This window comes from Aotus nancymaae, unplaced genomic scaffold (genome assembly GCF_030222135.1).
Source record: "Aotus nancymaae isolate 86718 unplaced genomic scaffold, 86718_ANA_hifiasm-v0.15.2.pri h1tg000043l, whole genome shotgun sequence".
In the NCBI taxonomy this organism is placed as follows: domain Eukaryota; kingdom Metazoa; phylum Chordata; class Mammalia; order Primates; family Aotidae; genus Aotus; species Aotus nancymaae.
Window position 1 is genome coordinate 4,345,518 of NW_026988457.1, and position 23,157 is coordinate 4,368,674.

A 23,157-nucleotide genomic window follows, 5' to 3' on the forward strand; every position below is an offset into this window, starting at 1 on the left:
AGATATGGATGTGGATGTAGATACAGATGTGGATGTAGATGTGCATGTGAATGTGATATGGCTGTGGGTATACATAAGGATGTGGATATGGATATGGATGTGGATGTAGGTGTGGGTGTGGATGTAGATATGGATGTGGATGTGGATAAACATGTTGATGTGATATGGATGTGGATGTGGATAAACATGTTGATGTGATATGGATGTGGATAAGCATTGGATGTAGATAAGGATGTGGATATAGATGTGGATATGGATAGTGATGTGGATATGGATAAGGAAAAGATATGGATGTGGATATGGATGTGGATGTAGGTGTGGGTGTGAATGTAGTTAGGATGTGGAGGTAGATGTGGATGTGGATATGGATGTACATGTGGATGTGATATGGATGTGGGATGTAATATGGATGTGGGATGTGATGTGGATGTAGGTGTGGGTGTGGATGTAGATATGGATGTACATGTGGATGTGATATGGATGTGGAATGTAATACAAATGTGGGATGTGATGTGGATGTGGATGTAGGTGTGGGTATGGATGTAGATATGGATGCGGATATGGATGTACATGTGGATGTGATATGGATATGGATAGGGTTGTGGATGTGGATGTGGATGTAGATGTAGATGTAGGTGTGGATGTACATATGGATGTGGTTGTACATGTGGATGTGATATGGATGTGGATACGGTTGTGGATGTGAATGTGGATATGGATATCGATGTAGATGTAGGTGTGGCTGTGGATGTGGATGTAAATGTTGATGTGATATGAATGTGGATAGGGTTGTGGATGTAGATGTGGATATGGATGTAGATGTAGGTATATAAAAGTCAGGTGACCCCCAGTTGTTTTTGGCCAGCATCATATGGGTTGCTTTGTTCAATATCCACAGAGAAGACAGTGCAGTCTTGTGGTTTCTTTATCCTTTCATGTCTCCTGCCTAAATGTTTAAGTTAATGATAACATCTTGCAGACTACATTGAGGAGTGTTGTCAGAGGAGAACCAGGGCAGTGGGAACTTGGCGTTGGCAGTGAGCAGATGGAGAAAGGGATCTGGCTGGAGAAGAGTATAACTTAGAGTCTAAGGACTGTGGAGGCTCAGGGAAGTATAGTAGCATCTGGGGAACAGCTGGGATTCCTGACAGGTTAACCCCAGAGATGATATTCAGCTCCTTCCACCTTCCCTGTGTTCTAGACATGTCAATACATGATAGGTAGAAAACTAAGGATTATATATGCTTATAAGAGGAAAAAAAAAATGAAGGTGGAAACTTCCTTGTTGACTGGCTTGATTTTACTTTAGATTCACTTGGTTGGGGATTGGGAACTTTCAGAATCCATCACAGACCTGTGCAAAACCTAGATTAGAATCTAACATGCAAACAAGTAAGCAAGGATGGATAGAAAGTAAATGTTTGAAAGTTTGATTTAATAGTATCCAAAAGTCTATGGAGAATTTAAATAACAACTTTGGCCACTTTGATTGTATATACAGTGTGATACCAAACAGTGTAGATGAAAGGAGTTTTGTTTTTAGCCTTTGAAGAGTTATTTTTCATCAGAAGTAACTGATGCTTGATAGTATTCCACAGCAATAATTGATCTGAAAGACGGAAGGGGATCTAGGATAGTTGATGAATAATAATAAATTCATAGACATGTTTGGTTGTAAACCACTGTCATTTATTTTAATATTTACAGGATCAAATGTGCAAAACATGAGTGTATTCTTCTTCCATTGTTATTTTGCTGAATACAGAATGTTGTTCTTATTGCATAACAGCTCATTGCAAATGGCTCCAGTCACAGAATTCAGTCGGAACGAGGTCCCCACTGCAGTGTACTCCATGCTGTAGAAGGTTTTGCTCTGGTTTTACTCTGCAGTTTCCAGGTGGCCACACGCAAACTGTCCGTTTTAATACTCAAGGAAATTCGAGCGTTATTTGTTGCCTTGGGACAGCCTGAGGTATGGATTAGTCTTCTGAATTTTTCTATTTCTTACTTTCAACTGTTCTGAAATTTATATTAAAAACTACAAATGATGCATTACAATTTCATGTACTTTTATGTTACATGTGGTATCACATTTTTCATTCATTGTTAGGTTTTAAGCTATTATAATAGCATTCTTGGTCTACTAGATTTAAGTCATATTTTCTGAAAGCAATAGAAAAGACCAATCCCAGTTCTCCAGGGACATTACTTTGCTAAGAAGTGAAGAATTTTAAGATTAATTTAGGTTATGGATTATTTCCTTCATAGTGTTCAGCACACATCTAATTAAAAAGATATTATTACTTTATATTAGAGAATAAACTTCAAAAAATAACACATCTCATTTAAAATGATAAAGTTACCAAAGAGTCTGGCAAATTGAAAGATATTTAATCTTGATGATGGTAGAAAATGACATCACAAGAAACATGTCCTCTTGAAATGGGAGAAGGAAGCCAATTATTGATCACTGCCTGCTGACACCCCACATTTGGCCAAATGATGTACACCTTGTTCAGAGAAAATGTTTATTGCTATCTTGCAAGCTAGCATGGATGGCCAAACCAAAGGCACAATTTGATGAAAGAAGGACCAGCTTTTCATGTTATATACTTCTTTAGAAAATTACCACTTTCCATTTTCTTCTTTTAAAAATAACTAATTTGGTTTTATAATATTTGACATAGTCACTGTCTTTATAAAATATTTTCAACTTCATCACAGTCTTTTCTGTTCACATTTCTTTGGATAGCTTTCTGATATATTTCAGGGCCACATCTCTGGCACCTGGTTAATGAATCTCTAAGACATGCTATATTTTAGCAAACCTTCATCAAGTTTGTAATCATGAAAGTAATGATAATAATAATTACCATGTATGTGTCAGGCACTGTGCTAAGTACTTTATGCATAGTATCTCATTTAACCCTCGTAATAACCTAAGGATTGGTTTGGTTATTATCCCATTGTACAGACACTGAGACTGAGGCTTAGAGAGGTTAAATGCCCTCCCTACAATGAACAGCTAGAATGTGACAGAGTCAGAATTCAATGACAGATATATACACATGCTTCTAATGCCCTACTTCTTAAGTGCTAATCAACTAGACTGTGTCAAGGGTGTTCCTCATATGTCACTTTCTTTAACCAGCCATAATGTTTTTGTCATTCACACATGAATATAGAGATTCCAAGGCTTTTCTCTAAGGCTTTTGAGGAAATAATTTTATATTTCCAAATTTCTCCATAATAAAGGATGGTGAATGAATATATAATATATAAATGAATATTCATTTATATATTCATTACATATAATATATTATGTTCATAATATATAAATGAATGGATGAATTAATTTATATATTTATGATATATAAATGAATGAATGCATTCATTTATGTATTACTCATGTAGAATTTTCACTGATACTCTCTCGTGCCCTTTCCAATTTGCATCTTATATCAAAAAGTTATATATTACGTAGATACTACAAAGAGTGTGTGGTCGGTCTAGTTTCTTTGGGACTAAAATTCAATCGCAGTAAACAATTGACCACTTATTTTAAAAGACAAATGACTTAAACTAAGGAGCATTTTAGTTAGTGGTCTGACAAAGCATGTTCTTGCAGGGTTTCTGCTTCTTGAAATTAACAACGTGAACACTGTAGTGAATCATGTATGGTACTGGTAGATTCATACATGTACATTTATGAGTCTGAAATTCAGGTATATGTCTTTTCAGTACAAGGTGAAATTGGAGCTCTAATTATCTTCCACTAAAACTTGGAAGACGAACCTCAGAACCACAAGAGTTTTAATCACTGCCTTCCACCATCTAGGCACTCACTTTTCTGTGTGAAAATCCTTATCGCTATCTCACAAGCCATTCTGCTTCATGTATCAGACAAAGGCAGTGGGGTGGGTGAGGAGGATTCATTTTCCCATGGAGAGTAATCACCTCCCCTTTGTACAGGATGACGACAGGCCGATGATTGATGTCATGGATCAGCTAAGTTCTTCCATTCTAGAAAGTTTCATTCATGTAGCAGTTTCGGATTCAGTAAGTACACATTTGATTCCAACTAATAGTTCTTAAAAGCTCTGGACCTATCTAAAATAGAGAGTCAATGAAAAATTATGTGGAATAATTTGGGTGTTTATGTCAGATTAATAAACTGACCCAAAAATACTTATGAAGATAAGACTAGTTTTTCAAATGTTAGCTTAAGAGACATTCAGATAAATTTCACACAAAATCTGAGGCTTAGGAATATAGATAATATTTTAAAACTACAGCTTTAAGAGGAATTGCTTGGGATTCTTAAGGAAAATTAATTTGCTTTATTTATTGTACTTATCACTTAATATTATACTTAACACTAGTATTATACTTAATATGTAACTTCTATTTTTGTGGTACTTTGTAGTTCACACGGTGCCTTCGCATTTATTATTTTATTTGATTCTCACAGTTACTGAAACTCTAAAATGTTAAGGGGTAAGTCCACAGTCACACAGAAAGAGAGTTCTAGAGATCAAGGTCAAGTCTGGGCTCTAGAACTCTCCTTCCCAGGTTTGAACTCTGAACCTAGGAGAGTTTTATCTGCTACACAAATACATTCTTCCTTTTTAAAAACACATCGGCAACTTTCAATTTCCTGAACAAGTATAGAAGGGAAATTTAAACTGATTTTAGTTATCTGACTTTTAAAAAAGGAAAGTATAATAACAGGACCTGGATTAATTTGGGCTAAATAGCTGAAGGGAGGCCGGCAGATCTGGGATTCCTTGCAGAATCCATGTTACTGATGTTGTTGACTCCTGACGCACGAATACTTGTCAGATAATTATAAATGTATACAAAACCTGAAGACATTGGGAGCTTTTCGTGGCCTTTTCTAACTTGATTGAACACAGATTCATATTTATAGTAGCCCTGTTCTTGCTTGTGGTCATATTGTTAAAACTATAAGCCAAATACTGCAGACCTTAACAATAATAGTGAAATAGCCCTACTTCTTTTAGAATTACAAATTGTTTTGACATGGAATGGAATACTCAGCCTTGTTTTATATACATATCCTACTTGCCTACAGATAACACTTTATATTTTGTTCATGTGCTTTTGTTCTGCGTTTACCAACATCAAAATCTTAGCTGGGTAACTAGCTCAATAATACTGCACTTAGGAAGATGTACAGAAATGGGGAGAGAGTAGTGGGAGAAGCAGTGCCTGCTTTGTGCCAGGTGTTTTTACAGCTGTTATCTCATGTAATTCACTGAAAGATTAGGTGAGATCAGGATTATAATTCCCAAGTCATAAATTCAATAAACAGAGACCCGGGGATGTTCAGTACTTGTCCCAGGTCACAGGCTTTGGCCAGAGCCTGTATTGCCATCTCGTCTTTCAGGCTCTGCACCTCTAGCTCTGCTCCTTACAGACTGTTGACCATTGAGGCCACTGTTATAATACTCTTACCCATGGGAATTCATAAACAACAGACAAAATGGATCATTTTACATGCCTAACAAACATAAAGGCATGTCCTTTCTAGGCACAACAGCTAGATTATTTGAAAATTGATGACCCCTAACCTTTGTTATCTAGATTTAAAAGGGAATGAAATGGAATATAAGAACTTATTAATATAGATATTTATCTTAAAAGAGATTTCAAAATGTATTATTTTTGCTTGCTATCATAGGGCAAGAATATGTAGGTATCTTGGCCAGGTGTGGTGGTTCACACTTATAATCCTAGCACTTTGGGAGGCCAAAGTGGGCAGATCATGTGAGGTCAGGAGTTTGAGACCAGCCTAGCCAACATGGTGAAACCCTGTTTCTTTCTAAATAATAATACAAAAATTAGCCGGGCACTGTGGCATGTGCCTGTAATCCCAGCTACTGGGGAGGCTGAGGCATGAGAATCACTTGAACCTGGGAGGCGGAGGTTGCAGTGAGCCAGGATTGCACCACTGCACTCCGGTCTGGGCAACAGAGCAAGTCTCTGTCTCAATAAGTGAATAAATAAATAAGAATATGTAGGTATCTTATCTCAAAAACTGTCAGTAGAATGCCCTTCATAAAAGGGATTGTGCTTAGCCATCTCTCTAAATCAAAGGGAAGATATTTCAGTATAAGGAAAGATAGAGAAGATCATAGCTTCAAAAATGTACTAATTACAATGATAAAAACACATTTGTGAGTCTCAGAGATGAATAACTTCTCAGAATTTTGAAATGGTGAGTCCATGGTTCAGTTTAAATTTACTGTCATATATTCATCCAACAAATAATTAGTGAACAGCTTCTGTGTACTGATGCACAGTGCTGTGACAGTAAACCTGTCAGAATATGACCCAAGTTCTTAAATTTTGCACTTAATGCTGTTTATCATCTAGCATAGGAAGACTGATGACCACACACCACAGTCATATGTGGTAGGTGCAGGATTGGTGTTTCAGATTCAGAGCCAGCCCAGTGCACTCAGGAAAAGCACTGTGCAAGAAGGAGTAATCGGGCTGAGCCCTGATGAGGATGGATAACTTCAGTTCAGTTTTAACTCACAACCTATGTCTTATACCTTCAGGCAACATTACCACTGACCCACAATGTGGATCTGCAGTGGTTGGTGGAATGGAACGCAGTCCTGGTCAATAGCCATTATGATGTGAAGAGCCCTTCCCATGTCTGGATATTCGCACAGTCTGTCAAAGACCCCTGGGTGCTCTGCCTCTTCAGCTTCCTCCGGCAGGAGAACTTGCCCAAGCACTGCCCCACAGCCCTCAGCTATGCCTGGCCTTATGCCTTCACTCGGCTCCAGTCGGTCATGCCTCTGGTGGACCCAAAGTAAGGGAGCCTTGTGTTTTCCTCTGTTTTTCTTGTTTTTCCATTTGCCCTCTTACATTTTCATTTTGTACAAGAGATTGGGATGTTATCATCCCAATTTCTGAACTTCCTACTGGAGAATTCTTAACATTAAGTAAAAACATTTAAAAAATTTTTGTCTAAAGCTAGTGGGTTTTCTGTCTTAATAATCAATATGATTGTCTAATCAATAATAAATATGATTTTCTAATCATAATTTCAGACTTTGAATGGTAAAAGATACTTTCAAGTTCTTTGACTTCTCATCCAATGCAGATACTCTTTGAATAACATCCTTAATCGACAGTTGTTCAACTCTATTTGACTACTTCCTATGATCTTTATTTAATAAGTGATATTTAAAATCCAGAACTTAATTTCACTCTTGTTTTTGACTCCACATTTCTAGTAGCCCAATTAATGCCAAGAAAACCAGCACTGCCGGCAGCGGAGACAATTATGTTACTTTGTGGAGAAATTACCTAATTCTTTGTTTTGGAGTTGCAAAACCCAGTATTATGAGCCCAGGACACTTGAGAGCCTCCACTCCAGAAATAATGGCGACCACACCTGATGGTACAGTGAGCTACGATAACAAGGTGACATGACATGCTTCAGAAGAATTATTCTGTAAGGTTTTTTTTTAGCTTGTTTGTCTAGAGTTCACAGTGCAAATTGCACTGTGCCTGCCATCTGGAGTATTATGGGATCAGATTTTCATCCTACACATTTCTAAATTCCATTGAGTGTTTATATGAATAATTTATTACTTCTCCCTGACAAGTAGGGAACCAAAGATAAAGAAAAGTTGAGAAACTTGCTTAAGACCATAGAATGACTTATACTTATTCGTGCCCTGAGGTTTCGTTTGTGTCCTACAACACCACATTTGCTTTAGTCCTCACCGAGTATTCACCTTTAAATCATGCCTTGATTAAATAAATTATCTTATTAATGATAGCTTTGTAGATTGAAATGGTTTTAAAAAGAAGACCATTATAAAAAAATTTCTTTAGAATTTGTGTTCCAGGTGAGAATTGCATTCATTTTGCTGTATTAAATTTGTGGGATTGTGTGTGTGTGTGTGTGTGTGTGTGTGTGTGTGTGTGTGTTTCCTGAAATGATGGCAGTGCCTTGGGATGTGGTTCAGTACTTTGAAACTGTTATAATGGAATCATCCTTTGATTAAAGGAACCATCAGTTACCATGTTACCTCTTTTTCACTTTTATTCAACTTGTTTCAGGCCATAGGCACCCCATCAGTGGGAGTTCTGTTAAAGCAGTTGGTGCCTTTGATGAGACTAGAGAGCATTGAGATCACAGAGTCCTTAGTTTTAGGATTTGGAAGAACAAATTCCCTTGTTTTCAGGTACAGTAGTCTTAATGAGTTGTTCTAAATTCATACATGCTGCTGCTATCGTAGTTCCTTTATTAACTCAAATTTGAGTCTGCATGTTGGCGTGTGCCTGGAAAGTTTATAGGCTTTGTGTGGCTCCCACTACATCGTCTTGGTTGATGTTCATGTAACAAGCATTCCTTGCAATTGCCTCACCTGTCACTTTTAATCATTGCAACTTTGATTTTACCTCTCAGATTTTATTTTACTGGCAAGCTTTGTTTTAGACAACTATAAATAAAGGTAGTTCAGTAGCAATCTCAGTTAGCCAGACTGTTCAGAGGCTATCACGTTAAAATAATAACAGTCTGCTCATCAGCCATTTACCCAGCAGACTCTCAAAGGTTAAGCATTGATAAATGCCCCTTCCAATGTGTTTAGTTGCGTTGGTTGTTGGTTGATCTTTCTTTCTTTTCTTTTCTTTCTTTTCTTTTTATTCTTTTTATTGTTTTCTTTTCTTTTCTTTTCTTTTCGACAGAGTCTTCCTCTGTCGCCCAGGCTGGAGTGCGGTGGTGCGATCTTGGCTCACTGCAACCTCTGCCTCCCAGGTTCAAGCAATTCTCCTGTCTCAGCCTCCCAAGTAGCTGGGACTACAGGCCTGTGCCACCAAATCTGGCTAATGTTCACATTTTTAGTAGAGATGGGGTTTCACCATGTTGGCCAGGCTGTTCTCGAACTTCTGACCTCAAGTGATCTGCCCACCTTGCCCTCCCAAAGTGCTAGGATTACAGGCATAAGCCAGTGTGCCCAGACTGGTTGATCTTTCTATAGGGCACTTTCTTTGCCTTAATGTAACCATATGCCTGCTTTCTGGATTCCTTACTTATTCACATTTGCAATGAAATAACCATTCCGTCTGAAGCACTGTCAAAGCCTTTGAAAGAGACATTGTAAAATTTTAGTTTGGGTTGCCTCTGATAACTTTAGCTAAGCAACAAAAGCCTGTAAGGACAAAAACAATCTCAAACAAAATTTCCCATGTAGATAGAAATGAGAAACTTCCAAGCATCTGTGAGAAACTATACTTGAAAACTAAAGATTAATAAGATATTTTAGAGGCTACTGAAAAAGATCTAAGTTATTCATTTTAGAGTCAGATTTTATTCTTCTTTTTTTCTCTCTGTTTTTGAGACGGAGTCTTGCTCTGTCGCCAAGCTGGAGTACAGTGGTGCAGTCTCGGCTCACTGCAACCACTGCCCCCCAAGTTCAAGCGATTCTCCTGCCTCAGCCTCCCAAATAGCTGGGACTACAGGTGTGCGCCACAATGCCCAGTGAATTTTTGTATTTTCAGTAGAGATGGGGTTTCATCTAGTCGGCGAGGATGGTCTCGATCTCTTGACCTTGTGATCCACCCGACTCGGCCTCTCAAAGTGCTGGGATTACAGGCCTAAGCCACTGCGCCCATCCCAGATTTTATTCTTAAAAGAAGTAATTGTGGGTTCTGACTGTATGGGTGCCAGTTAACCAGAAGTTTACCAGTTATTGGTTAATTAGTTAAGACAAAATATCATATAGAAATACAAGGAGGCTGGTTGCAGTGGCTCACGCCTATAATCCCAGCACTTTGGGAGGCCGAGGCAGGTGGATCACGAGGTAAAGAGATCGAGACCATCCTGGTCAACATGGTGAAACCCCGTCTCTACTAAAAATACAAAAATTAGCTGGGCATGGTGGCGTGCGCCTGTAGTCCCAGCTACTTGGGAGGCTGAGGCAGGAGAATTGCTTGAACCCAGGGGGCGGAGGTTGCGGTGAGCCGAGATCGCACCATTGCACTCCAGCCCGGGTAACAAGAGCGAAACTCTGTCTCAGAAAAAAAGAAAAGAAAAGAAAGAAATACAAGGAGATGGCTAGGTGTGGTGGCTCACGCCTGTAATCCCAGCACTTTGGGAGGCAGAGGCTGGCAGATCACAAGGTTAGGGGTTTGTGACCAGTCTGGGCAGCATGGTGAAACCCCATCTCTACTAAAAATACAAAAATTAGCCAGGCTTGGTGGTGCGCACCTATAGTCCCAGCTACTCGGGAGGCTGAGGAAAGAGAATCGCTTGAACCCCGGAGGCAGACATTGTAGTGAGCCAAGATGGTGTCACTGCACTCCAGCCTGGGTGACAGTGCGAGACTCTGTCTCAAAAAAAAAACAGAAAAGCAAAAGAAATACAAGAAGATAACAGTCACAATCCCTGAATTTACCTTACATTCTTTCCCAAAGAATCTTAAGATTGTTTGATGTATATTGACCTGTAAATATTCCTAGAGGCAGGTAAGATTATGCAACCAATTAGCTTCATGAGTCTAGAAAACTTAATGTCTCTGAGCCTTAGTTTTCTCAGCTATAAAATTGGCATAATAAATAAAAATCTAGAAGTTTATCTGATTTTTTAAATGTTAGTATAATTATAGAATCCATCTCATACATTTATTGAGAAAACATTAAATGCAAATATTTACATAATAAATATTTGTTAAATGGTAGCTGTTAAGTGAAGGAAACTATCGATGTTATTCCCATTTCTTCAATGAAGAAAGTCTAATATCTGCATTGGAAAAATCAGGAATAGAACCCATGCTTTCTGTCTCTCAGTGCAGAATGTCATAGAGTTTACCTTCCTGTCTTTGGATTTTCCTAGCTGTTGATATTTAATAGCACAAAATATCCTACCAGAAAGTACAAGGTTTTCAAGCTTGGGCATACTATACACAAAATGCCTACATACTAGTCTGACAACAGGCAAAATCTTATCTTTTTCTGTGTTTTGACCTAGCAATTCAGAAGTTATTTCTTGAAGAAGAGAACTAATTAGAAAGTATAAAGTTGAGAACTGGAGATAATCAGGACAAAGATATATATTAATGTGATCAAGACATATTTTTGCTACATAAAAGAAAAGGTTTTGATGAGAATCGCACAATTTTAGTACTTGCCATACAGAATTTTTTATTTATTATATAGTGTAAACAAAGGAATTTAGGCCGGGCACGGTGGCTCACACCTGTAATCCCAACACTTTGGGAGGCTGAGGAGGGTGGATCATGAGGTTAGGAGATGGAAACCAGCCTGGCCAGCATGGTGAAACCCCATCTCTTACTAAAAATACAAAAAATTAGCCTGGCATGGTGGTGGGTGCCTGTAATCCCAGCTACTTGGGAGGCTGAGGTGGGAGAATTGCTTGAACCTGGGAGGTGGAGGTTGCAGTGAGCCAACACTGCACCACTGCAATCCAGTCTGGGCGGCAAAGCGAGACTCCGTCTCAAAAATAAATTAATTAATTAATTAATTTTTTAAAAAAGGAATTTTGCTCTGAAATCCAAAAAGGCTTTGTTTTTAAAGTCAACTACAAGTCAGCCTCCTGAGCTGTGCAGTGCCATGGTGATTGCACCCGTCTCTTTTCCTCTAATTAGACTGAAAATTTCTTGTGTGCTGGGGCTCAGTTTTATTTATCTTCAGCTCCAAAGCTTGTAGTAAAGTATTTGAATTTTGTAAACACTTGGAAAGTGTTGTTTGTTTAATTGTTCACATAGGGTTTTTTTTTATTGTTTTTTTGTTTTTGCCATAGAGATCTCCAGAACATTAAATCAAAATCAAGTCAACAAATAGATATTGAGCCAAAATTATATGCAATTTTTTAAGACCAGTAATACAAAGTATAGGCCAATATCTGTTTCTAGTTTACCATGATTGGGAAATGGAGAGGTCAGGGAGATTGTGATATTAGAAGCAAAGTGCAAAAAGCAAGTGATTTGGGATGTAATGGATATGGAATATTTAGTGACAAGTTTGGTGTCAAAAGCAATGAATTTCAAATGTGACCTTTTTTCTCCATAGAGAATTGGTAGAAGAACTTCATCCATTAATGAAAGAAGCTCTGGAAAGAAGACCAGAGGTAAGATTTTGAATTTAAATAATTAAAGCTTGATTTATTTGGCCAATCATCTGAATTTAAATCAAACCCAGTGGTTTCCCCTAAAAAAAAAACAAGCACCCAGCCACCTTTTAACAATGAATCTTAATATTTTAACTTTTTTTGTTTGTATTTTTTTCAGGTTTCATTAAGTATTTAGTATAATGTAGTCCATAGATTTTATGTCCTAAATATATAAATGCAAAACAACTTAAAATAGTAATATATGTCAAATGATTACATTCTTTTGCATGAGGTTTGTGATTGAATTTTGTTTTTTTGTGTGTGTTTGCTTGTTTTTTTTACAAGGAGTTGGATGGCCGAGAATGTAATTTGTCTCATCTGGCATATGAGGCATTTTCCCCAGCATCCCCTTCCCTGAAGGGAATTCTGAAAAGGATGAACTTAAAATGTACCAGGATAAAAATAATAATAAGGCTAGAAAAGAAAGCTTCCCATGTAGTAGCAATGATACAAGAAATAGCAGAAATTAGGTTAGGTGCAGTAGCTCATGCCTGTAAGCCAGCACTTTGGGAGGCCAAGGTGGAAGGATTACTTGAGTCTAAGAGTTTGAGACCAGGCTTGGCACATAGCAAGTCCACAAAAAATTTTTAAAACTAGCCACATATGGTGGTGCATGCCTGTAGTCCCAGATACTCAAGGAGCTGAGGCAGAAGGATCCTTGAGCCTGGGAGTTTGAGGTTATAGTAAACTGAGCTCACACCACTGCACTGTAGCCTGGGTGACATAGTGAGACCCTGTTTCAAAAATAAATTAGTAAATAAAATGCAAAAATAACAAATTCAGCAGTGTGAATAAGAACAAACAGTGTTACTTCCATTACCAGAATCGGGATTATTTCATGCCCTGCGTCTTTCACTGGTTTCAGATGCTTCTGCCTTTCAGCAGACACTGGGAGCATCTGGGAAATCAGGCTTGTTGGTTCTGAACATTTCCACCTAATATTTACTGACCCACTTAGGATGCATTTCTCTTACAGCCTGTAGATAGCAAGCATTTCCTCTGAGGGTTAGGAAGAAAGAAGAATGTATGCTGACTTCTCTGCTTAGAAAATTGAAAATGACTAGATTATGTCTTTCGTTAATACAATTTTCTTTATTTCTTTATTTCTTTATTTTTGAGAGAGTCTCCCTCTATGGCCCAGGCTGGAGTACAGTGGCACAATCTACACTCACTGCAACCTCTGCCTCCAGGGTTCATGCAGTTCTCCTGCTTCAGTCTCCTCCTGAGTAGCTGGGACTACAGTTGCATGCCACCATGCCCAGCTAATTTTTTGTATTTTTAGTAGAGGTGGGGTTTTACCGTGTTAGCCGGGATGATCTCAATCTCCTCACCTTGTGATCCTCCTGCCTGGGCCTCCCAAAGTGCTGGGATTACAGGCGTGAGCCACTGTGCCCAAATACCATTTGCTAAAGCAAAGTTAATATTATTATGCCTGTGTCTGTAAGTAGTACTACCTCTTTCTACACAGAACAAGAAACGCCGAGAACGGCGAGACTTGTTAAGGCTACAACTGCTTCGAATTTTCGAACTTCTGGCTGATGCTGCTGTAATAAGTGACAGGTAGGGTCAGAATTCTGTCGAGTTGCTTTCTTCTCACCAAACTGGTCTTCTTGTCTTTCTGTCTCTCTCTTTTCTTCTTTTCTTTATTTTTAAATATAATACCCTTAACTTAGAAAAATCCAAAAAGCTCTCTTTTTCTTTTTTCATATTTTCTTTACACTATATGTAGGTTAGGAACAACTTTAGCGTGTGAGTTGTAACAGTGAATCTTAGTTTTCATGAAGCCTGTATTACTTGGACATAAAGACTGATCATCTAAAAGTTTAATTTTCCTTTATTCCAGCACAAATGGAGCCTTAGAGCGGGATACTTTAGCCCTGGGAGCTTTGTTCTTAGAATATGTGGACTTGACCCGCATGCTCCTGGAAGCTGAAAATGACAAAGAAGTTGAAATTCTTAAAGATATCCGGGCACATTTTAGTGCAATGGTCGCCAACTTGATTCAGTGTGTTCCAGGTACAGTGATCCATTACAAGAAATTGCCATTCATGCTTGGAAGCCCCTTTGTGTTCTTTATTACCATGCTTTCCTCTTTAATCCTGCTGGCCTTTAAGCAGGATTAGAATGGGATCCTTTATTTATTTTGAGATACTTGGACATATACATGAGAACAGATTGTCATTACTCAGCACAGAGTTGGAAAAGGAATGATAAGTATTAAATTTGGCTTTGTGTGTGTCATTTCTATTCTTTGTTTTGGTTTTTATCTGAAAATGAACTGATGTGATTTCCATAGGAAGGAAGTAATTCAGAGAGAACATTCACAGAGCCTTTATTTTTTTTTCACATTGTCTCTGTGAAAGACAATGTGAAATGTCGCTATTTTTTTCACACAATCTCTGAACAGGTACTTTCAGCAATATTCCTTCTCTCTGATTCTACCCTACCAACACATTAAATGTAATTCTATAAGGATTAACATAATATACATTTGATTAAGTATTATATTATGGAGAAAATTACCTTTCACAGAGCAAATGGGTATGAAACATTTTCATTCTAATAAAACATAGAGGCAGGGTGCAGTGGCTCACGCCTATATTCCCAGCACTTTGGGAGGCTGAGGTAAGGGGATAACAAGGTCAGGAGTTCGACACCATCCTGGCCAACATGGTGAAACCCCATCTCTACTGAAAATACAAAAATTAGTTGGGCCTAGTGGCAGGCACCTGTAATCCCAGCTACTGGCAAGGCTGAGACAGGAGAGTCATTTGAACCCAGGAGGTGGAGGTTGCAGTGAGCCAAGATCACATCATTGCACTCCAGCCTGGGTGACAGGGCGAGACTCCATCTCAAAAAAAAAAAAAAAAAATACACACACACACACACACACACACACACACACACACACACATATATATATAACATAGAAAATAAAATAACTGGTTAGTTTGCCATAAAAGTTATTCTATATCCAGTCTTTCATTGATGGGCATTTGGGTTGGTTCCAAGTCTTTGCTATTGTAAACAGTGCTGCAGTGAACATACGTGTGCATGTGTCTTTATAACAGAACAATTTATAATCCTTTGGGAATATACTCAGTAATGGGACTGCTGGGTCAAATGAAATTTCTATTTCTAGATCCTTGAGGAATCACCACGCTGTCTTCCACAATGGTTGAACTAATTTACACTCCCACCAACATCATATAAGCGTTCCTATTTCTCCACATCCTCTCCAGCATCTGTCTCCAGATTATTTTTTTAGACGGAGTATCGCTCTGACACCAGGCTGAAGTGCAGTGGGGCAGTCTCAGCTCACTGCAACCTCCGTCTCCCTGTTCCAGTGGTTCTTCCGCCTCAGCCTCTCAAGAAGCTGAGACTACAGGCGCATGCCACCACACCCGGCTAATTTTTGTATTTTTTAATAGAGACGGGGTTTCACCACGTTGGTCGGGATGGTCTCCACCTCTTGACCTTGTGATCTGCCCACGTTGGCCTCCCAAAGTGCTGGGATTACAGGCATGAGCCACCATACCCGGCCATCTCCAGATTTTTTGATGATTGTCATTCTAACTGGTGTGAGATGGTATCTCAATGTGGTTTTGATTTGCATTTCTCTAATGACCAGTGACAATGAGCATTTTTTCATATGTTTGTTGGCTGCATAAATGTCCTCTTTTGAAAAGTGTCTGTTCATATTGTTTGCCCACTTTTTGATGGGGTTGTTTGTTTTTTTCTTGTAAATTTTTTAGTTCTTTGTAGATTCTGGATATTAGCTCTATGTCAGATAAGTAGATTGCAAAAATTTTTTCCCATTTTGTTGGTTGCTGGTTCACTCTAATGATTTTTCCTTTTGCTGTGCAGAAGCTCTTAAGTTTAATTAGATCCCATTTGTCTATTTTGGCTTTTGTTGCCATTGCTTTTGGTGTTTTAGTCATGAAATCCTTGCCTATGCCTGTGTCCTTAATGGTATTGCCTAGGTTTTCTTCTAGGGTTTTTATGGTATTAGGTCTTATGTTTAAATCTTTAATCCATCTAGAGTTAATTTTTGTATAAGGTGTAAGGAAGGGGTCCAGTTGTAGCACATATACACACCATGGAATACTATGCAGTCATAAAAAAGTATGAGTTCGTGTCCTTTGCAGGGACATGGATGAAGCTGGACACCATCATTCTCAGCAAACTGACACAAGAACAGAAAACAAAACACCACATGTTCTCACTCATAAGTGGGTGTTGAACAATGAGAACACATGGACACACAGAGGGGAACATCACACACTGGGGCCTGCCGTTGGGGGAGACTAGGGGAGGGATAGTAGGGGGTGGTATGACATTAGGAGAAATACCTAATGTAGGTGACGGGAGGATGGATGCAGCAAACCACCATGGCATGTGTATACCTATGTAAAAATCCTGCACGACCTGCACATGTACCCCAGAACTTAAAGTATAATAAAAAAAAATTATTCTAATTAAAAATGTTGGTATTATTACAGAAAGCCCCTTCTCAACTAATGTTTCTGCTTTTCACTGTTTTGGTGTTAGTAACCTTCTTACCAATCCTCCTTATCTTCAGTGACCCTAAATTAAGATTTCCATTGACTTCTTCAGTTAAAGTGAAGTACCTATGTGTGTTTGAAATAGCCGATCTATGCTATTTCCAAGTTTTCTTAAAGATGGGCAGCAGAAAAAAAATGTTTGATATGTAAGCAGCAGCTGAGTCAGAAGTGTTGCAGTTTTTCCAGGTATTGATTAGAAAAAAATCTCTGCAGGTCCTATTTTTTATCTTTTTTTCCCACTCTTGAGTCAAGGTGCTGCTGGCTGCAACATGAGAATAGGAAGTGTGCACACTTAGAAAGAAAATGTGGCTTGACTTTTTAAGTGCATGTTTCATTGCCTAAAGAAAACTGTAGTTAAAAAATGAAGTGGTTTCTTTCCTCAAAATGTAAGAAATATATGTAATAGCGATCTAGAGTATATCCAGTCTTGTAACCTCTAAGTGTGTTTTTCTCCCTAGTTCACCACCGAAGATTTCTATTCCCCCAGCAAAGCCTGAGGCACCATCTTTTCATCTTATTCAGCCAGTGGGCAGGACCCTTCAGCATTATGTTCACTCCTCTGGATCGTTACAGTGACAGAAATCATCAGATTACAAGATATCAGTATTGTGCATTAAAAGTAGGTCACATTGTACTCACAAATGATGTTTGTCAGATGGATGATCTCTTTCATTAAACCAATAACCATGCCTAAAAAATAAGCTTAAAATAAATAATAGAATAGAATACAGTAGAGCAGGATAGGATAGGATAGGATAGGATAGGATAGGATAGGATAGAAGCACACATACAAAAAATCACATGGACACACACCTGCGTAGCTTTTCTAAGCTCCCACTTTCTTCTCATTCTCATTTACCTGTTATTTAGCTGCCTTGTCAATTAACTTTCAACCTAAAAAAGAAAAAAAATAGACATCACCTCAAGTTCAAAATCTACCCAGAGCCACATTCCCTTTTTAATCTCCTTCTATCCTAGAAGATTGCCAGAAATAAATTTCCACCCTACTAGGACTATTCAAAGTCTTCAGAAGCATGACTCCTTTACAGCCTAATTTCCTTCAGAAAACTGTTCATCACCTCTGTCATATAGAACATAAGTTGCTGACTCTCAGGTTGACTTTGCCTCAGTGGAGCTAATTTAAACTATGGCTCTGATAGTTGGACCTGCCAATTACAAAGTATTCAAGCTCTCCTATTATCAAACTTTTTCTTGATTTCTCCCTCTCCCCATCTTTTTAGAGGAACTAAAGTTTGTATTTTTCATTTTATTTACATTTGATTAAGGATTATAATTATTTTTTCATGTATTTCATACTGTCTCAGTTCAACACATTAGTCCAATATTTGTCATAAAAGCAAAATTCGAAAAGCTGTATTTATCTTATAAGCAGAATTCACTTGAAACATTGAAGGAAAGCTTATTTTTAATATTGCAATATGGTTTGTTTTGGTTTTTAATACTCTGATCATAAAGAGTTGTTGCAATTATAAAATTAAATGTCCACAAAGATAAATGTATGGGTTTTTAATTCTTATAAAAAGAGCCAAATTCAGAATCGTGTATTTTTTATTAAATCTGCTAAAGAATGCTTTATAATCTTGGGGAAATAAATGTCTTTAGAGGACCGTGGTCATTTATAAATCTGACAGTTATGTTTTATAAAGTCAGTTGGATACCATTAGATCATTCCAAGTTTCATTTCCATGTTTGGTTGTGTTTTGATCACCAGGCAATGTCAGCAGTACTGTGCTGTGGCCCTGTCTTCGACAATGTGGGCCTTTCCCCAGATGGCTACCTATATAAGTGGCTTGACAACATTCTGGCTTGTCAAGATTTACGAGTAAGTATAAGCAAAAATACATTGTTTTTAAATGTCTTCTGTGTTCTGCCTCCCTCAGTTGAGTTACTGAGATGTGTAAGCATTGTTGACAATACCATCTCTTCACACATCAGCCACACAACTATAGATTTATGTGTTGTTCACTTCATGCTATGATACATCAAGATAAAAAAGACAGTAACATTTGTCAAAATTGACTGTAAGCTGGGTCATAAAGCAAGTCTCAACGGAGGTCATATTAATGAAATGATTCAGACTCTATTCTCTAATCAGAGTAGCATTAATTAGTATTCAATTCAGTAACAAAAAGATAATTTTAAAAAATACTTCCAGATAACCAGTGAGTTACAGAAGAAATGACTATGGAAACTGAAAAATATTTTTAACTGAAGAATAATAAAAATACTATATACTAAACTTGTCAGCTGTAAGTAAAGCCTTTCTTAGAATGAAATGCATAGCCTTAAACACACATACAAAGAGACTTCAAAACGATTTGTGGAAGAATAGAATTAAAAGATAAAAATTTTAAAAATATAAACTTTATTTCTTAACATCATCTCCATTAAGGTCAAGACATTTTTCTAAGTCTTCGCTTAATCCACGCCTAAAGAACTGAGGGTCCTGGGAACTTAACCATATCAGTGCCACCTTCTTTACATTATTAACTGAAGAAAATTGGGTGGCTTTTAAAGACATTTTTAAGATTAGGAAACAAAAAGAAGTGAGAAGGAGCCAAATCAAGATTGTAAGGTGGATGCCTAATGATTTCCTATCAAAACTTGCAAAATTGCCCTCGTTTAATGAGAGGAATGAGCAGGAGCATTGTCATCATGAAAAATGACTTTCTGTTGAAGCTGTCCCATGTATTTTTCTGCTAAAGCTTTGACTAACTTCCTCAAAACACTCTCATAATAAGCAGATGTTATTGTTCTATAGCCTTCCAGAAAGTCCACAAGCAGAGTTCCTCGAGCACCCCAAAAATCTGTTGACATGACCTTTGCTCTTGACTAGTCCACTTTTGCTTTGACTGGACCACTTCCATCTCTTGGTAGCCATTGTTTTTATTGTGCTTTGTTTTTAGGATAGTACTGGTAAAGCCGTGTTCCATCTCCTATTACAATTCTTTGAAGATCTATTTAATCTTAATTCCATTTGTTGAAAGTTTTCATTGAAAGCTCTGCTTGTCTACTGCTGATCAGTTTTGGCTCCCGTTCTGTGGAACATTTGCTAAAGTGTAATTTTTCTGTCAGAATTGTGTAAGCTGAACCAATTGAGATGTCTTTGGTGTTGGTTATTGTGTCTGCTGTTATTGTCAGTCCTCTTTAATTAGGGCACAAACAAAATGAATTTTTTCCTCACAGATTGGTATGGATGGTCTACCACTGTGGGCATCACCTTCAATATCATCTTAAAACAGATTATCTCTTTGTAAACTGCTAATTTATTTGGGAGAATTGCCCCTATAAATTTTTTGTAGAGCAGCAATGATTTCACCATTCTTCCACCCAAGCTTCACTATAAATTTGATGTTTGTACTTGCTTCATTTTCAGCAGAATTCATGTTACTCTGATAGGGGCTCTTTTCAAACTGATGTCTTCTCCTTCTTAGTGCCTCAAACTAAATTCTCTTCAGACATTTTTTAACAAGTTAGTACAAGTTTATTTTGGTGCAAAAAAATTTTTTAATCCACACATAATTTTTCCATAATGTACATTTTCCATGAACTTTTGAGGACCCTAATTTTAAAAAGAGGTACAGCTGATAATCAATGACCTAAGGATCCATCACAAGAAGTTGGAAAAAGAATAAAATATCAAACTCAAAAACAGTACCATGAAGGAAATAATAGAAATAAGAGCAGAAATTAAAGAGAAACAGATTAATGGTAATGATTAAATGAAAAGTTGAATTTGTTACAATACTAAAAAATTTCATAAATCCATAGCAAGTTCAATCAAGAAAGAGAATGAATTTTTTTTTTTTTTTTTTTGGTGACGGAGTCTCGCATTGTCACCCTGGATGGAGTGCAGTGGCACAATGTGGGCTCACTGCAACCTCCACCTCCCGGGTTCAAGCAATTCTCCTGCCTCAGCCTCCCAAGTAGCTGGGATTACAGGTGCCTACTACCACTCCTGGCTAATTTTTTGTATTTTTAGTAGAGACGGGGTTTCACTATGTTGGCCAGGCTGGTCTCAAAAGCCTGATCTCATGATCCACCCGCCTCGGCCTCCCAAAGTGCTGGGGTTATAGGTGTGAGCCACCATTCCTGGCCGAAAGTGACTTTCTTTAAAGTGTTAAAAAAAGAAAACTTTAAAACCAGATGGTTTTGCTAATGAATTCTACTGAACATTTAAAGAACAAATTGCATGGATTCAATGCAAATTCTTAAAGAGAAAACAGCTGAAGAGGAAATACATCCCAGTACATTTTTTGAAACCAGAATAACCTTGATAATAAAACAAGAAAAGGTTGTAGCAAGAAAGAAAATTAAAAGGCAGTCTCATTCATGAGATTTTCTCTAATACATAGATACAAACTTTAAATAAAATATTTAAAAATTGAATTTAGTAGTATAGAAAAAAGATGACTCACCATGGTCAAATTGGATTTATTAAAGAACTGCAAGGTTGGTTAATATTCAAATGTCTGTCAGTTCATTTATATATTAACTATATTCACAGAAACTTAAAAGGGAAATACATGATCTCAGATGCAAGAAAAGCATTTGATAAAGTTCTGCATTTATTCATGAGGAAAAACTCCTAGCAAAGCTACAAATAGAAAAGAACATCCTTAGTTTGACAAAAAGCACCTTGAAAAAAAACACCCTATAATAAACACCATATTTAATAGTTAATTTGAAAGTATTCTTTCTGAGATTAAAGTGACCAAGGAAGCATACTTTCACCACCTCTATCAACATCATACTGGAGATCCTAGCCAATGCAGTAGGAAAGAAGAGATTATAAAGACTAAAACTCATTGTTTACAGGTGACACAATTGTGTGTATAGGAAATTCCAATGAGTCTTTAGATAAAGTGTTGGAATTAATCAGTGAATTTAGCATGGTTGCCGTATGAAAGATCAAAATGAAAAATCAATTATATTTTAGTACAGCAACAATGAGGAGCTGGAAAAATAAAATTTTAATTATGCCATTTATAATAGCATTTTAAAATTAGAAATTAACATTAAATACTTAGAAATAAACCCAACAAAAATGTGCAAGGCCTCATGCATAAAAATATGTAAGGCATGAATAAGAAAAATTAAACATCTAATAAATGGAAGAATATACCATGCTATTGAATTGGAAAATTCACTATTGTAAAGATGTCAGTTATCCTCCAGAATGATTTATGGAGACAATGCAATTCTAGTCACAATCCAAGCAGGATATTTGTGACAACTGACAAGTTTCTTTTAAATACATATGTGTATATAAATGCAAAGGACCAGAAATAGCTAAGAATTTTGAACAATATAAACAAAGTGAGAGGATTTACTTTAGCAGAAACCAATACTTATTATAAACTTATGGTCATTAAAATACTGAATTATTAACCAAGAATAGGTATATGTACCAATGGAGTAGAATAGGGAGGTCAGAAAATTACCATGCATTATGTATATGGACACTTGGTTATTTCAAAGATGGCACTGCAGAGCTGTGAGAAAAAGGTTTTTTTCTAATAAGTAATTTGGGATCAATTCCATAGCCTTATTAAACGAAAGAAAGAAAAAGAAATTTTACCCTTTCCTTACTCTTTACAAAAATTCATTGCAGGTGGATTGTAGGATTGTAGATATAAATGTAACAGCTAAAATATAGTCTTCAGAAAATAATCCAGAAGAATATCTTCATCCCTGGGGTTACAGTAAGATTTCTTGAGCAGAATGCAAACATGACTAACCCTAAGGAGGAACTAATAACTTCTGTTCACCAAAAGACACCATTGTGTGTTATAGATATCTCTCACTTTATGACTAGCGTGAACAGGCTAGCCATAAAGTGAGAGATATCTATAACACAGTGTCAGCAGAGGGTTCTTATCTAGAATATATAAATGACCCCTGCAAATAAATAAGATAAATACAGACTCAATAGAAAAATGAGCAAGAAACTTAAGCAGTTCACAAAAGAGGTAACTGACCAGTAAACATAAGAAAAGGTTTTCAACCTCATTAATAATCATGTGTCTTAGTCCTTTCAGACACCTATAACAAACTATCATAGATGTTTATCATAGTGGCTTATCAACAACAGATGTTTATTTCTCACAGTTTTGGAGGCCAAGAAGTCCAAGATTAAGGTGCTGGCAAATTTATATCTGATGAGGGTTTCCTTCCTGGTTCATAGGCAGCAGTCTTTTTGCTGTGTAGTCACTTGACATAAGGGATGAGGGAGCTCTCTGGGGTCTTAAAGGGCACTAATTTTATTCACAGGACCTCCCCACCTCATGACCTAATCACCTCCTAAAGGTCCCACCTGCAAATACTGCCACCTAGGGGGTTAAGATTTAAATATGAACTGGGAGTTAGGGGGATATAAAGACTCAGTCT

The 23,157-nt window shown here is 37.3% G+C and overlaps 1 protein-coding gene across 7 annotated transcripts in view; it reads left to right on the forward strand.

Annotated features, from left to right (window-relative positions):
* Positions 1 to 23,157, forward strand: part of FRY (FRY microtubule binding protein) — a 455,382-nt gene that overhangs the window by 318,731 nt on the left and 113,494 nt on the right. For all 7 annotated transcript variants that reach the window (XM_064361739.1, XM_064361738.1, XM_012465518.3 and 4 more), the window contains 10 exons: positions 1,790 to 1,972; positions 3,973 to 4,059; positions 6,588 to 6,847; positions 7,275 to 7,464; positions 8,110 to 8,234; positions 12,082 to 12,139; positions 13,650 to 13,741; positions 14,025 to 14,197; positions 17,205 to 17,365; positions 18,479 to 18,589. In XM_064361739.1, the coding sequence (XP_064217809.1) occupies positions 1,790 to 1,972; positions 3,973 to 4,059; positions 6,588 to 6,847; positions 7,275 to 7,464; positions 8,110 to 8,234; positions 12,082 to 12,139; positions 13,650 to 13,741; positions 14,025 to 14,197; positions 17,205 to 17,365; positions 18,479 to 18,589 (1,440 nt within the window). The remainder of the gene's footprint in view (positions 1 to 1,789; positions 1,973 to 3,972; positions 4,060 to 6,587; positions 6,848 to 7,274; positions 7,465 to 8,109; positions 8,235 to 12,081; positions 12,140 to 13,649; positions 13,742 to 14,024; positions 14,198 to 17,204; positions 17,366 to 18,478; positions 18,590 to 23,157) is intronic.